The 17,829-nt window shown below is 40.3% G+C and overlaps 1 protein-coding gene across 5 annotated transcripts in view; it reads left to right on the top strand.

Moving 5' to 3' along the window:
• cntn1a (contactin 1a) overlaps positions 1–17,829 on the top strand; it is a 65,347-nt gene that overhangs the window by 14,575 nt on the left and 32,943 nt on the right. For 3 of the 5 annotated variants that reach the window (XM_077568323.1, XM_077568326.1, XM_077568322.1), the window contains exon 2: positions 17,109–17,249. In XM_077568323.1, the coding sequence (XP_077424449.1) occupies positions 17,192–17,249 (58 nt within the window). In that variant the 5' untranslated portion in view covers positions 17,109–17,191. Of the gene's footprint in view, positions 1–2,746; positions 2,839–9,992; positions 10,145–17,108; positions 17,250–17,829 lie in introns of those variants that run through there. The other 2 variants (XM_077568325.1, XM_077568324.1) reach the window with 2 other exon arrangements.

The raw sequence follows: 17,829 nt of genomic DNA, 5'->3' as shown, positions 1-17,829 counted from the left end.
TAGCACATTCATCAAGGAGAAGACATGTCATGTACTGTAGTTTCACAAGGCTATACAGTAGATGTAGAAGGCTACTGTAAATTAAATTAATTAAATCGTTTCATCAGTTTGATTTGAAAGGAAGGCTATTTATTCCATGTGAACTCATTTTGGTTACTTTGAAAGCTGAATTACTAGTATAGACCAGGAGTGCCCAAATCCAGCACGAGAGAGCTCCTATCCAACCTGTTTTAGAATTTTCCCTCCTCAGATCTAGTTGTGTAATGATAACGAAATCCCCGCCCCCTTAAAACGGGTTTCTTTTTTTCTCTTTTTTTCTGGAGAGCTCAGTATTGTTCATTCGGTAATTTTACCGATTTGACATGTCATCATCATTGCTCTCCTTTTTTCTTTTCTTTTTTTTGTATGTGGGTGAGTATGTGTGTATGTGCGTGCGTGTATTCATTAGTTCACCTAAAACCTCTTAAAAAATCCCATACCGTTCACCTAAACCGAACACTTCCAGCCTGAGTCGTGAGGCCGTCAGGAGACCCGAGGAAGGACCAAAGAAAACGGGCTTCTGGACCCTTAAGGCATTTTGACGAAAGCATGTCAACGGCATTATTAAGACCCTTGCGAACTTTAAATTGTGGAAATGGTGCATAATTCAAGACAATCCTCTATTCAGATAGTCAGAAATGGGCCAATTTTTCCACAATATTTGCTGGTTTGCAAAGTCAACGTCACCAAACTGACTCCAAAGCTCATTTTCTTTCCTCTTGTCCCTTTGCATTTCTCCCATAAGCAATATATTGTATGTTTTTTGCTCAGTGGGCGTGAACATTGCCCCATTTAAAGACACCCCGCACGGCGCTTGAAATGCAACAAGGCGCTGCTGACCCCTCCGCTGAGAGCCTCCCAACTCCTTTGAAGGTTTTTTTTTTTTCCTAAACCCAACAATAAATTTCCAACATTGTTCTGCTCAGACCCTGCGGCCCATCAGCGATTGTTCATTTCAGTCCTAAAAAGAGCAGCATGATCAGCCAACCTCTTGAATGCGAAAGGTGACCTATATACTGTTTGAAGACCTGGGTCAAAGGAGGAGGCCTGGGCACATGCTAAGTATCCAGTCTAATGGCAAAGATTGGATCATAGACAGAACTTTAGGTTTGTAGTTTCTCAGATATCACTGGCATGCCGAAAAAAAAAAATCAAGGAAAAAAAATAGACAGTGAAGGGACTATTCTATAGTTTGGGACCAGCAACAGAAAAATCCCTGCTTCGTCTGTCCTTCCTTCCCTTCCTCAGTCTCTCCTTTGGTCTCTTGAGGTCTCCCTGATTTGTTGGAATTTAGATGTCTCTGAAGGACTCTGGTTGGTGTCCTGGTGGGTGGTGTCTGGTCGGTGCTGGATTTCACTTTCCTTTCTTTTCTTTGGTCCTTCCTCGGGTCTCCTGACGGCCTCACGACTCTGGCTGGAAGTGTTCGGTTTAGGTGAACGGTATGGGATTTTTTAATAGGTTTTAGGTGAACTAATGAATACACACACACACTCGCACGCACATACACATAATCACATAAAAAAAAAGAAAAAAAAGAGAGAGAGCAATGATGATGACATGTCAAATCGGTAAAATTACCGAATGAACAATACTGAGCTCTCCAGGAAAAAAAAAGAGAAAAAAAAGAAAAGAAAAATGAAAAATCCCTCTGCCCATCAGTGCCCCCGCTTAGACTTCAGTACCTCAAGAAGCAGCTCTGGGTAAAAGTGTAGAGATGGAGCACCTCTAATAGATCAAGTGGGGACGACTATTTAAAGATATGGAAACAAATAGCAGAATCTTGGAATGAACTCCAAAGTGCACAAGTAGTCAGTGGCAAGAGGCCAGAATCAGCGACAGAATTTTGAACCAACTGGACTCTGGAGCCGTTTGAGAGAGAGGACTGGCTGGCTCCACAGCAAAATATGTTACAGTAGTCTAGCCAAGACACTGATTACTGTTTCAAGCTACTGCGTTAATTTGCTGATCCGTTTTAAAATCACTGTGAAAGTTAAAGCCCAAGTTTGAGACTGTTTTCTTCACAATGTTAAAGGGCACAATTTAACAGCGGAGGACTTACAAGAGCCACTGGGACCAAACGCAATCACTTCAGTTCAAGTGGATTTTCTTGATTGCTGTCAATCATGCAGTGTAGTTGGAGGTGGAACTAAAAATCCCCCGCTGGTTTCCTTCACATCATTCTAGGCACGCCTGTGAGAGGTTACACACATATTCAAATTTGTGCTTGCTGTACAGATTTAAGTTCATAATGACTCCAAGCTGTCCATACAGAAGACTGATGGATGCATTCATGAATGTTACGCTGGCACCGAATCTCAGAGGGGGAGGGAAAAGACCCATGCAGAAAATATTCTTTGACGGCTAAACCTTATTATCTTTGCCTTAATGACTGAAGCGTAGGAATCAATACAGCTGGCCTGGATCCAACAGGCACAAGGTCCACTTGCAGGAAGTGGATATTTCCACAACATCCATTATGAATGAGAGAATGAAAACTGAAGGACAAAGCGTCAAAGAAGACTGGGAAGAGGGTGCGAGGATGTTTCATCGTAAACATTCAAAGGTCACAGTGAATGTACACAAAAATGTTGCAAGTTTTATAGAATTCTGTAGCTCAGGATACATTGGGATACATTGTTTGCGCTGAACACTGAAGATCAATACTTCTTTTTTTTTCTCTCTTTTTTCTCTGGGTGGTGTCCGGTGCTGGATTTCACTTTCCTTTCTTTTCTTTGGTCCTTCCTCGGGTCTCCTGACGACCTCACGACTCTGGCTGGAAGTGTTCGGTTTAGGTGAACGGTATGGGATTTTTTAATAGGTTTTAGGTGAACTAATGAATATACACAAACACTCGCACGCACGCACGCACACACGCACATCCACATGCTCACCCACATACAAAAAAAAAAAGAAAAGGAGAGCAATGATGATGACATGTCAAATCGGTAAAATTACCGAATGAACAATACTGAGCTCTCCAAGAAAAAAAAAAAGAAGATCAATAGTTCAACGGGCGCAGACGTTCCAGTGGCTGAAAAGACAACCAATGATGTCGTTTTCTGGAAATATCCATCCATTCATCTATCTATTGTGCTATACTGAGTATCTTCCTTTGGTTCACAGCAGGTGAGCTGGACTTGATCCCAGCTTACTTTGGACGAGGCGTTGGGTACGCTAGGCCAGTGGCACTTTTGACGGCTACCATTCTGCCTGCAATTTTTCTAATTGACTTGAAATGAGTGAATTCACACGGATCATCAGCAAGCAAAAACATGTTAATTATGACTGTGGTGTAGTGTAGTGGAGTGGTGAATCGGTTAATGTTTTATGGCTACCATCCAGTTGTAGCTGGTAAATAGAGGGCTTTGGATTTTGAAATACAAAATGCTTTTATAGCCTGTTTCGAATCATAGTCAAGTTGTTGAGCAAGGCTTGAACAGAAACATGTGTCACATCCTTCACAAAAAAAATGGATGCCCCACGTAGTAAAACCTCAGATTGGACAAACGTGTTCTGGGGAAAAGAGAACATCCCGTCAGTGAATCATTCATTCCGAAGCACGCATGTTGCATCATGTTCGAGTGAATATACTTTTCATTCATTTCCATGGCAACGTGTGTCATCGTATAAATGCATCTTATTTTTACTATTTCATTCTATTCCCCATTGAAGAAATGTCACAATACGCTTTTTTCTCCCTTTACAATATTGATGCCACCTAACTGGCTGCGTTGCGCCCCCTGAGGCTCAGGCACAAGTGGGGCACGCTGCAAAAGGTTAAGGATGCCATGAGTGTGTGTGTGTAAAAATGAGCGAGGTTCGGGAAGCAGGCCTCAGTGCCTGTGACATCGGAGGGCAGGGTGCCATGACAGCAGCTGCAAACCAACACCAGACTTCTATCCTGAAGCATTCTGTGCTCAAGTAGAGGGATGTACTCTGTGTGTGTGGGGGCAGTTTCTCATGAGCTAGTAAATATGCGATTGTATTTGTTTACACCGTTTTAAAATCCACTGCAAAGACAAGGACTACATGATAAGCTTGCAACACAGCCTGCGATGCTGCTGTCAAGATACTGCATGTACACGTGCCTAATTTTATTTGCAAAGATTTATTAAAAGTAGAAATTGTGACTCATAATTTTGTATTATTTTTATCAATTTTACAGTAGGATAAGTGTAATTTAAAATTGCTGGCATAGTGGGCTAGCTTGTGTTAATCAATTTGTATTGATGATGTAGAGCTAATTGTAAAAGTATCTGTATTACGTAACATTTTAAAGTATATTGTACATACCCCGGACAAATTTGGGGGGTAAATCTAACTATCTGTTATATCAATATCTTTCGTATCTTATTGCATCTTTCGTGTCCATCCTATCGTATCTTTTGATTTATTTTATCTTACTGTGTTTATCATATCTCTATATATCTTTTGTATCTATCGTATGTTTTGTATCTATTGATTTCACTTATCTTAGCTATCCTATCGTTTCTATTGAATCGTACCTATCATCTGATATCTATCGTATCTATCATAACTACTATATCTATCTTTCATATTGTAGCTTTAATATCCTACCGTATCTATTGATATATTTTATCATTATCAATCTTATGTCTATCTTGTCGTATCTATTATATCTATCTATTCATTTTATAGTATCAAACTAAACATGTCATATCAATGGTATCTATCTTATCGTATCATATCTCTTTATTGTATCTATTGCATCTACTTTTCGTATTAATGCTAACGTAGCTAATAGCTATATTATCGAATCTATCTTGTCGTAGCTTGGAGATGCGTGATTTATATCAGACATACAGTTAACCCCAATATAGTGGTTATGAAAAGTTTATACATCCCAACTCAATTAAAAATATATATAAAATATATATTTTCAAGATCTCTCTATTCTATCATCAACATGTGACAAATGACCATCCAACAACAATAGCAAGCAACAAATCCGCAAGAGTGAATTAACCGGAGACATGCGGCGCCGAACTTCCAGTCTTCTGCTTTGCTTGAATCCGTTCCACTTATTAAGAGGCTGACTTCTGACTCAGCATCGGCATTGTTTCCTGCTCTTTTGCCGTGTGTGACTAAGCGAGGCCACAGCAGGTGAAATGCTGCTTAAGCACTCTCAGCTCAAGTGCACTCCATTCAGTTCAAGGAGCACCTGGTCTTGTATTTTGCTTTTGTAGCCTTAAAAACTGTAGTAAGAATAAAACATCAAGACAATTTTATACGGGAAGTAGGCAGCTTTGCATTCAAAGAAGTGTAGCGGCAAACAAAACTTTGCCGACACCAATCAGCACTTTGAAGAGCAGAACATTTACAACTTTTATGTTTGTTTTCTCTTTTATGCCTGGTTTCGGACCCTTTCCTCTTTTAACTTCGCTTTCTCTTTTATGTATGGTTATATAAAAGGACGTTCCGGCTCTTGACTTGCTCATTTCTTACAACTGGTGACTCCGACGGGATTTTGCCAGCAGGCAAGGGTCCAAAAGCGGACATAAAAGAGATAACGAACATAAAATATATAACCTAAATGTTACAGAGTGATTCTATCGGTCAGCTATCTAAAATGCTGATTTGTGTCGGCAAAACTTTGCCGCTACAGTAGTGTCACCAAATTACATGAATGCCACTTGCTTGCTACGTCCGTCACCTTCAACGTTAAAGATAAAAGGTATATCCTGTATTATGGAAACTTAACTTCAACCATGTTGTTTTAAAACTTAAACTTCTGAGTTCTGGGCTCTCAGAAGAAGCCGTTGCATCTTAGCCATTAGTCATTGTCCATTTAAATTCATGGAGTATGCTCTGACATATCTGTTCACAAGGGTGTGCCACAGGGTTCTGCGCTAGGTCCACTTTTATTTACCATTTATTTTTGCTGCTTCCTGTCTTGGCCACATCCGTCTTGAAAAAGAGGTTCTTAAATTCTATGGGACCAACCTGGCTAAAAATTAACACAAACTTTTTGATGGCTTGGGTAGCAGCCCACCCATCAAGTGTGAAATTTAAATACATATTTTTCTTTCTGACTATTTGTGAAAATGTATGTACCCCTTCTAAGACTTTTTTTTAAATTATTAGTACAAATACACATCAACACTTTTATTTTATACTGGGATGAAAGTTAAGATACTAAAATTAAAAATAATTAAGTCTTAAATAGATTTTTTTTTACCTCACCCAAGTAACTAGAATGAAGATTGTACATTCCTGTGACTGTGTTATGCACAATAGGCATCATGCAGCATGAATAAATAAGCAGTTTTCCTTGTTTTTCTCGCATTCATTCTTGAACTTGTTCCAATTTGTGTTTGATCACAGTGAAATTGAAAAACCATCCGCCCTATAATCGCGCAAATGGGCCTCCACTAAAAAGGTGCATTTCACATTCCTTTTATTAATTTAAGTCTGGTGATTTAACAGACACGTTCATTGCGACGCCAAGTCATGTGTGCTAAGTCTGAAATCTGCTGTGCCCTGCTTTCACACCCCCTACCATCACACACTTGGTGTGCTGTTGTGTGTCTGACGAAATATGAAGGGAGAAAAGATACATATTTATATGCACTCTTGTGAAGTCGTTTCCAAAAAGAAAAGATCAGAACTTGCAGGCTTACTGCATCTTTTATCAGCCGCTGTTGGATTTCCTTTCTTTGGTTCAAAACCCAGGCATGTACAAATGTACAGTATAGAGATTGAGCTAGTAACAGTATAGAGCTTGTTCTTGTGCAGATTTAGCAGGATTTTCATGTACTGTATACTTGGGCAATCTAATCTAAACCACAATGTGTTCAAATGTGTATAATATAACTGTAGAGTGTATAGAAATAGGTCTCTTTCATTTGAATGTTTACCAACTAAATACAAATGGGATGATGATTTAAGATTTAAGTGCACTCCTAAACTGTGTCCCACTTTAATGTGCGCTGATGTGTAAGAACAGGTCAGTGAATATAGATGATCCACCTGCTCAACATGGATAAATTAGCTTGTTTTGTACACGACACATATCTGATATGGCTATGTTTAGGCAAACATACAAATTGAACATAAATACAGTAACTTCACAAGTGTGAACACTGGGCAGCGGTAACAAGGAAATAAACAATAACACAAAATACATACAGTTTGGTTATCCTAGGTTGTCTCTTCCTGCAATTGATTTAAATGAGGGCAACTTCCACACTAGAAATATTTTGCTTATTTAATGAGCAGACCTCTAATGTAGTATGTTTCAACCATTTTAATTGTCGGCTGTAGTTCAGATTTAATTTATGTGTTTTTTGTGTTAGTTGGGCAGCCGCAGGTGTACGTACGGCACCAATCTATACATACTGTTTATTTGATTTGCATATTCAGGCTTCACTCGATTTGGCAGATAACTCTTTGACTGCCAAAAATGTTAAATAACGTTTAGTAAAATCCTATGGAGGAGTGCCAAAGACGTTAAAATACGTTTTTTTTTCAAAACAGAGGTGAAACTAACCATTTTCTATTGTTGATTACTGAAAAACGGAATAAGGTAGAAACAAACTTTTTTTTCTGATGAAAGATGAGAGTCCAATCTTTCATTTGGTAGTATGTGTGTTTCCATAGTCCAAACACATAATTTTCTGTGGACCTTGAAAGATCAGTCAAAAATGCTTAAATCGGCTGGCACCCATGGCATCCCTTTTCTGAAAACGTCTGGCAGTCAAAGAGTTAATCAATAGACATCCGATTTTGATCCACATTTGGAAGAGGCCTAAATCCGATTTGAAGATATCCAATCCTATGAGTTTTTTCTGTCTTTACCCTGAGTGCAAAAAAAAAATTGGAATTGTGTCACTTGAATCCAATTTATAAGGTTTTTAGGTGTAAGGTTCAAAAGGAAATTGCTTCCCTCCCTTTTAACTGTGGCGAGGCTGAGCAGAAGATTGGAATCCCAGTAAGCAGCCAAAAGACAAAGACATCAATTTGACCTCAACCTGCCCACGAAGCTTTAGTCGGCAGTGATTAGGAGAAGTATTAAGTGGTTTGGAGGAATGAAAGACAGCCTGCGCTCGGTATTGATGAACAGCTGGCATAGGAGATCACAGCCGAGATTCGAACTGTGACCTTTCAACTGTGAGGCAGAAAAAGCTAAAGACTCGACTATTGTGCTGCCTTCGTGTGTTATCATCCGCAAAAGACTCTTTAGGAAGATTGCGATCTAAAAATTATACAGTGAAGCTTCGTAAAAATCTACAAATAAGTGGTTTGTAATCGCATAAAGATGACACAAAATAGCGGTGAGGATCATAAAACATCAACTCCATGCGTCCAGCAGGTACACAATCATGAACCTATGATAGGTCAAATACTGCATTCAGTAGTTCGATTATTCCAGACTTATTCAACTCATACTTGCTCCTTAATGTCAAGTGCACGAGTTGAATTATGCAGAATTTATTAGCGCTCTAAATAAGGGTAGAAGCGAGGATTTGAACGATCAGGGAGACTACTTATGTATACAGTGTACTAAATCAAGAACATCCAGGCCAAAATCACTATGATCAAATTCTTTCAACACCATTTAGTCAACCCTACATTTAGCTCATTTGCTTAATTTGCCCTGACCTACTAATCTACAAACCTTGTGCACACGCAAGGGCCTTCTTCTTGCATAAATCCCTCCGAGCATACAAAAAGAAAGCCCCAATTCTCATTATTCAACCACACAATGTCAGTAATATAGAATTATGATGACATGAAAAACACTCAAATTATGTCACAACATACATGAGTGAACAATGCACATACGGGGGTCAAAATGCAACTTCTATTTCTTCTCCATAGGCTACAATGAGCATATAGGGCAAAGGCTTGATATGAATTAAATACATTAGGCACAGTAGCGAGAGAAGAAACTACAACACGTTCAACAATCAATATTTCATGGCTGCCTTGGTTGCTCAAACAAGCGCAATGAAAAAAAAAGCAGCATTCATCAAGATTCAGAATGAAATCAAATGAGCATGTATGCGTCACATTTATAGAAAAGCAATAGGCACGGAGCGACATTACTACCTCAGCTGACTTCAGGCAAAAGTGGCGTAAACCGTGTTTTGAATGTGTGAGGAATTCTAACTAGCGAAAACCCACAAGAGCATTAAACAACACAGATTCTACTGAGGACCTCTTGACTTTGAGGCAGAAGTGCTAACCACTACTCCAACTTTCAACAGCCATATTGTCATGTTAGTCACACTTACTATCGTACCTTAGGAACGAGAGGCAAAAAGCTCCCCGCCCCACACGCACGAGAAAGGACAAGGAAAGCTAGCAGGAGCAGGAAGTCGCAAAGTTACATAATAAATCACAAAGTTGATCAAAAACAGCACCATGAGCAATTAAAGAATTGAAATCAAACAATCCACCTTCACATGAGGCTCATCAATAATACTAGCTGCTAGCTTACTAGCCTAAATAACACGCTAGCAGAAACTGGCAATTGGCAAACAAATGGGCTGTGTGTGCTAGCACTTCACACAAATGCTATTAAGTTATCATGAGAACATTTTGTCTGTTAGACACAACAACATCTTTATATATGAACAAAAGCAAACACAAGAAGAGTGAGTGAAGTCGATGTGAAGAAAATGCTGATCATATGTCTGGACCGCTGCTGGGTGTATTAGAAGGGGGAGGCACGGGGGGCAAAGACGTCTTATGACGACTTGTGTGTTTCTGTGTGTGTGTGTTGGTGGGACAAGAGGGCTTAAAAGATTAAACAGCAGCCTGGCCACGGACAAGCAGGAAAGAAGACCCCTGACTGAGGAGGGCGTCTTCAATTGCATCCCATTTGCATGACTCCCTCTGTCCTACTCGGGGAATTAGCCTCTCTTTATTTCCCCACAGTATCGACACCTCCCTCCTTCCCTTGCATCCCTTGTGCATGCACCTCGGAGAGGGAGCCTCCATCCAGCGGCATCTCATTGGGACACACAATGGAGCTCAGTATTTAGGACACTTGGCAGGGGTAGGCATGTTGGGAGGAGGGGTCGACGGGGACAGGGGGCTGCTAAGTAGCTCATCTCGCTTGGCAGTTCTTCACTGCAAGGTAAGCACAGGACACTTTGTGACCTCATTGCCTTGCTTTGCTTCGCGCTCAAGTGTGCTGACATCGTCGTCACCGTAATGCAATTAAACACACGGCTTGTTTTGATGGGCACTTTTTGTCAACATTTGTTAATCTGGCCAAATGCGTTTAATCCAATCATGGGGGAATACCTTTGGACAGACCGAGGGGGGTGTAAACCGAGCGCCGCATACAGAAAAGTTTAAGGATGCTTTGGCAACTAATAATAATAATAATAATAATAATAAATTTTATTTGGAAAGCACTTTACATTTGACATCAAACCTCAAAAGTGCTACAGTGGGTATATTATAAATCCCAACAGCAAAAACAATGTATTTAAAAAAAAAAAAACAGCAGACAGTAAAACCAATTAAAAAAAACAACAACACTATAAATAAGATAAAATAAAATACAATAATAAAATAAATAAAATAATCCACCGTCTGACTATGACGTTTGAAGACTTTATTTCATTTAACACGCTAAAACCAATCCATCAAGTACTTTACTCTATTTCACTTGTTTCAGATCTGGATTTTTTATTTTTTTTTTAGGCCAATGCCAATCCTGTTATTTGGCAAAATAAAATTACGATAACAGATTAACTGGTCGATTCATTAAAAAAAAAAAAAAAGAATAAAATAACTTTTTATTTGGTTCTTTAATGTGTACAACAATAAAGATAGAAATTATAGGCCGAATATTGACTGTTTTACAATATTTTATTCTTCAGTATTTGTTTCACTTTACAACAGAGAGAAAAAATTGCAGAAATCAGCTGATTTTTTGGGCCGTTTTGTTTTGTGTGTGTGTGTGGCGGGAGGTAATGTTTGACTCATCAGCATCATCATCGTCATCTTTGTCTAATGTTGTAATGTGTTAATGTGAGAAAAAAATAATCTGCCAATTTTTAAAAGCTAATATGTCAGATTAAATTGACCATTTGACTGATTAGTAAAAAAAAAAATAAAAATGGACGGTGGACCACAAATAGCGCCTGGGCCTTATTTTTGGACTCCCCTGGGTAATCCTGAACTTGACTGAATCAGTATGGATTCCAGATAATTGCAAAGTGTGAGCTCATCCCACCCAGTCTGTCATCTAGATATGACACCGCTGTGACTGAGTGGTGGTGAGGTGGGGGGTCTTATTAAATATGTCTCTCCTAAAACATTTCATCCCATATCTTCATTGAGCAGATGTGGCATGAAGCAATTAAGTCGAGTACTCTGTGTAATAGAGTGCACATTTCCCATCGCGACCTTTGCCTGCATGACATAGTTTGCCATGTGTGACGCCACGTGACGGCTGAAGCGTCTTTTGAACGCATTTGAGACTTAATGATGATCTTGACAGAGGAATTGATGGACAGAAATGTCACGGCTCGCAATATCCTGTCACGTATGACTAAAACCTCGAAAAAGCATTTTAAATCCAATTCAGGTTGGATTTACATAGCATGGTTCAAGTGAATTATTTTTGTTTTTGCTTCCAGGTGGCACAATTGGGATATGCATTATGACAGATCACATTAAAGTAAAGCACTAATCCTGGATCTGGATCTATATCAGGATCCACATCCAAATGATGACTTATTCCATGGTCTGTACGCCATTCTTTAACACAGTTTTGTAGAAATCCACGGACTCATTTTTGAGTAATCCTGCTAAAAACATACACGGGTGAGATTTTCCTTGCCTGAGGTCATCACCGGCAACTGCCTCCCAAATTGCACTGCAGTACATTCCGTCTAGTCCTGTTGTCACCTAGTCAGTTGATACTAAATCTGATATGACGTTCCACTCGTATTCTCCTGACAGACTGCAGAAGACTCAATCAATACTTTTTGCCATCAATAATTCACGAGTGAGACTTTCGCGCATTGGTCGCTACTTGGTGGTAAAAATAAGATCCAATGCAGCGCGAAATACCTATCGGGTATCTGGAGTGAGCAGACGGGATGAGCCGGTTTCTAGTAAAGGCTATTGATTGATCCGTTTGCCAGTGCCCGATGTAGCATAATCCAATCCCTTGATTTTCAATCAAAAGGCTCAGAAAACATGTCTTCAAGAAGAAATGCTGTATCTGTGTAGCTCAAATGTAAACAGAATAAGGTAGCTGTCTAATATCATCGGGCTGAATTTCAGCATTTTTTCCCCCGCACCTTCCGATCAAAGTCGTTAAAGGCCTGATTTATTTACTGTCTATAGATTATGCTGATCAATTATCCTGTAAAGTGAGGCGTGTTAAAGAGAGAGGTGGAAAACCACCAGGGCCAACAATCAAATGTTCTGTTGTGACTATTTTGGGGGTCATTGTGTTGTTATGGTCCTGTATTTGTTACCTGTGGTGATGATGTTGTCAGTTACTATGCACTTGCAATATCCCTTGTTAGGGTGGTGTCCCTTGTGGTGGTGATGATGTCAGTTATTATTCAATTACTATGACCCTTGTGATATTGTCAGTTACTATTTAGTTGTTATGTACCTTGTGAGGATATGTCATCCATTATTATACGGTTGCTATGACCCTTGTGGTGTTGTCAGTTACCATAGTTGCGATGTCCCTTGTGATGATGATGTCGGTTGCCATGCAGTAGCCATGCCCCTTGTGATTATGTTTTCAGTTACTATGCAGGCATGTCCCCTGTGACAATGTTTCAGTTACTATGCAGTTGCTATATCCCCTGTGATGATGATGTCAGTTACTTTACTATACAGATGCTCTGTTCCTTGTGATGATGTTGTCAGTTGCTATGCTGTAGTGGCTCGGTCCTGTATTTACATTTATCACTCGTATTTTGTTTTTATTCTGGCATATAAAATGAGCAAGGCCCTAGCGGGAGTTGCTTAGTGGTAGTTACGTTGCGGTTCCTTTATTTGTCAGTACTCTGAAGTTTCTTGGTGAAAGTTTCTTAGTGAAGTTATTTTGTTGTTTTTCAACTTCTGTCTGCTTTTGGGTCCAAATTCTGCACCTCACGTGACCTGGTCATCCGGTTGATATCTGAAACGATTCCTTGGAATCAAATGAACATTTCCCATCCCTAAGCAGAATCACATAGCCGCTCTCAGAACCAGAACAAGAGCAATCAGTCCTAAGATGGCTTATGATTCGGAGCAGAAAGTGGAGCAACAATCGTGATCCCGCAGCATGTTCTGACAAATTATGTGTGACTGGTGGTAAACAAGGAAATTAAGGATGCGTACAAATTTCCTGTTTTGCCATAAAGTATAGAAAGTTAGCAGTGCAGGCAAATGATACGGGCCAGGGCAATTGGTAATTTTATTAGTGGTTCACTAAAAAAACGTACAGTGGGCCGCAAATGGCCCCCAGGCAGCTGTTTGGACACCCACTGCTTTGAGCAGTGCACATCTTCCCTTCTCCGACTGATTAGGACCAATCTAGCCTTAACCCCATCTTGGCTTCTTCTTCTTCTTGTGAGGATTACCGCAAATCTGATGTTAATGATTGCGGCTGTTGATTGTGTGTGAAACTCGATGGGGTGTTGGGGGTCGTCGGAATGTCTTGTTTTTGAAGCCTGAACCCTCCAAACGCTTGCCCATCCCCCTTCCATTTGCTGGATCTGCTTAGCTGATAAAGAATGGTTATAACTACACCCTATTATCATAGGAGGAGGGCGGTCCTGTTCGCCTGGCAACATAAGGAGGTTATGGGGTCATGATAACAAGTGCAAATGACAGCAGTGGTCAGTGGAGGGATGCTTCAGAATCCCGGAATTCGCCCCCCGGCAGCCGCCTCTTGATGTTATATGACTTCTAATCCGGGCGCAATCAGGTTGGGAATTCTACAAGCACTGAAAGGGGAATTGATTGAAATGATGCGAGCAGACTAAAGCTGGAGGCGGAGGCGACTGCGGGGGGAAAAAAAAATCACTTGAATCGGTAAATAACTCTGGCATAGCCCTCGGTGTGATATATGGGGGTGTAAAAATGGTGACGTTTGAGGTTGCTGTCACATCTAGGCCCGTTGAGTTAGCGTGACGACGGGAGGGTGAGCTTCGAGATAGAAGGCCCGCTATTAAATTAATACTGATTATAAGAGCATGCTGCTTCCCTTCTTCTACTGTATCCAGTGGCTGGCAGCTCCTAATGTGATGGATGGCATTTGGCGCTCCCTCACCGCGCGCCCCCAACGTTAAAACGAGACTGCCTGTCATGTCCCCCCATCTCTTAAGTGCATCTATTACCGTCAAGAATGATTCACGCACGGGACACGATTTGTTTTCAACAGCCAGACGAGCTGAGGAGAGGAAGGAAATGAACGAGGAAGGGTCATGATATACACAACAGCTTTGCAAGACTTCAAAAAGAAGGACGTGGTGAATAGACGAGCGGCGGCAAGTCATCGGGCTGTAAATGACTGTTTGCATAGTTGCATTGCCATCGTACCGCAGCACACAAAATTGCTCCTTTTTGGATGGTGTTGCTAGGAGACGCCGGCCGCTCTCTACCCAAGCAGTTGAACACTTTGGAGAGGATGAGCGGTCACATGAGTTTTATGCCAAACACTTTTTGTCTTCATTCTACATGTGTGGTCACCATGAGGAATACGCGGGACTTACCCTCTGGTCATCCGTTAAAGATTGTCTGTTAAATTCAAGTACTGTACTTTTTTTCATAACTTAAAAATGCCACGTACGATACAAAATTATTGTAAATTAACTCATTCAAACCCCAAAACATGTAAACATGTTTTTTTTTTCAAATGCTTTTTGTCCTTCATTCCCCAAAACATTTACACAGTTTTTGATTCATGCAAGAGCAGAAGGCTTTGATGCAGCTTCTGACATGAAGAGGCGGCTTAAAACAATGGTAGTTATTTAAGAAAAAAAACGACCAGCAGGCGGCAGCAGGGTATAAGAGATCAGCCAGGGCCATGTTGCAACAAGCTCTTTGTGTTAGTGTTTTCACCAGGAATGTGAATAATGAGCTATATTCTAATGCTAATTGCGGCAAAATGGAAACAGATACAAATGTACTTTTTTTTCTGATGAAAGAAGAGACTCTAATCTTTCTTTTGGTAGGTTCCATGTTTTTATAGTAATGGAACACAATATTCTGTGGGCCTTGCAAAATCAGTCAAAATCCAGTAAAACAGCCATGAGCGAAGGGGGTTGCTTCAGTGCAAATGGCTAGGAGTGAATGAGTTCATATGAAAAGGCTTCAAAATATTAGTGTATCCAAACTTACCCCACTGAGTGCTTAGCAGATAGCGCACTTCCTTTTTCATCTCTGTTACCTTTGGATGCCATAGAAAAGGACTTAACAAAAAAACTGTACCCAAAATAGCATTTTTGGCATCTACTGTACAAAGGGGTGTTTTGAGTGAACTGGGTCTGTTAAATTAAAAAAACATTAAATTGGGGTCTGTGAAATCAATGTTCGATTGTGTATATACAGATATAAAGAGAGATGAAGTAAACATCAGTACATTTTTCAACCACTTGTCCTCATTGCTCTCTGCTGTGGTAGTGAGCAAGTTTTCTGCTTCATTATTGTGTCTCATATTGAGACTCTTTTTGGAATAGCGCATCATTATTCAGCGGCTGTAAAAAGGACTCCATTTGTCTTTGTCCGGGGAGCGCTGCGATCTCAATCTTTTTGTGCTGTCACACTTCTTCACAGTGGGCTGACACATCAGGCCCTGCGCAAAGAATCGATAGCGTCTGCCTTGTGTCCAATTCGACAGCGTAATCAACACCCGGCGGTACACCAATTGGACAGGCCTGCTTGTGTTGAACCGATGCTCAATGAGGTCATACAGCTTCTACATACACTATACGATGACGACTTAAAAAGTACCTCAACTCACAATGCCATTTTACACAACCTATAATAAGACAGATCATTCCTGGTGTCATTCCTGGTATCAATGTCATTGTAGCAGGCACAAGAATTTAATTCAGCCATTATGAAATCCTAATTATCCTTCCCATTGTCTCTGCGAGCGCTTGCGGCCTTGACGCTCAGACAGCTGTTGCTTTTCATATTCGGTTAGCGTGTGTGTGCGGTTGAGGTGCTGCCTGGCTGACTGCTGGTTATTTGTGTGGCGTTTAATGTCTTGGGGGAGCGGCGGGATGTCTGCTCAGTTGAACCGGCACTGGCGGTTTGTTTTGGCCAGGGTCCACGTGTCCATCAATTGGTTTGAGCCCCGGAGGCTGACAGGAAGCAGTTAGCGTAAAGATGCGAGTGACTTAGCGTGAAGGAAAGGGTGGCGACAACGGGGCACGTTTGATAGTTGTGTGACATCATGACTTGGTAAATGGAAGAAGCTAGACAAAATCAAATTATCATTAACTCATTCACTCCCAGCCATTTTCACTGAAGCAACCCTCTTCGCTCCCGGTTGTTTTACTGGATTTTGACTGATTTTGCAAGGCCCACAGAATATTATTTTCTATTGCTATAAAAACATGGAACCTACCAAAAGAAAGATTAGGGTCTCTTCTTTCATCATCTATCTGTTTCCATTTTGCAGCAATTAGCATTAGAATATAGCTAAGTTTCATTATTATTTACAAACCTGTTGAAAACACTGGGAAAAAGAGCTTGTTGCAACATGGCCCTAGCTGATCTCTTATACTCTTCTTCCACATGCTGGCCGTTTTTTGTAATAACTACCGTTGTTTTACTCTTTAGGTCAGAAGCTGTATCAAAAAACATTTAAAACATTAAAAAAAAAAACGTATACATACATTTTGGGGAGTGCAGGACAAAGTATTAAAACGTATTTATACGTTTTTGGGTTTGAATGGAATTGATTGTCAAAGTGTGGTGTGGTACATGTCTGCGCCCCACAATCGCTTCTATGTCTATATACGTAACAATGTCTTATCATATCGTATACCATCCTGTCATGATATTTGCACGTAGCGAATGATCCTTTTCGGATATTGATAACTGATCTCTCGTGTCTCATTCAGGAGAACCAGGCAGTCCTGCTAATGTTCCATCGGCTGAGCGTCTAGCTGAAGCCCCTCCGCCCGGCGGTTGTCACGTGAACATCATGCCAAACCTCAACCTGCACCTCTATCTCCTTCTGCTGCTATTTGGCTCCCCCGCAGGTCAGTGGCATGCAGCCGGCCCATCTCCGCTACTGTGCTACCTAGACTTCGCAGTTGGACTCGTTACTCACATCAGTTGTATTGAAAAATCTATTTTCCCAATTGAAATTGATCTAAATGATGTTTATCTGTTCTAGCCAGACAGAAAAAAACACACAAAAAAAACACAAAACAAACCACTGTACTGTATTAAAAACATATACTTCATAAAGTAGAATGTAAAGAATTAAGGATTTTGCAAAAATTATTTATTTTTATTTTTGTCCAAGGACCCACGGTTTAATTAAAAATTGTAAAAAAAAGAGATGTTCGATTTTTTTTAGACTGATACCAGATACCTAAAAAAATTATGATCATTTTAAAGAAAGACCTATGAATCCCAATATAGTATTTTTCCTTTAAAATGCATGAAATTAATGGCAATTTTCTATTCCTCTAATTTCTAGTTTGTAAAACGGCCATTAAAACTACCAATACCTTAAATAAGGCTGATATCTGCACCAATACCTGGTATCAGTACTCGCCCATTGCAACTTTTTTATTAAGATTTTTTTTTGTTTGGTGGCGGTGGGGGGGTAAA

Source organism: Vanacampus margaritifer, chromosome 6, assembly GCF_051991255.1.
Source record: "Vanacampus margaritifer isolate UIUO_Vmar chromosome 6, RoL_Vmar_1.0, whole genome shotgun sequence".
Classification (NCBI taxonomy): domain Eukaryota; kingdom Metazoa; phylum Chordata; class Actinopteri; order Syngnathiformes; family Syngnathidae; genus Vanacampus; species Vanacampus margaritifer.
This window is presented reverse-complemented; position numbering and strand designations above follow the sequence as displayed.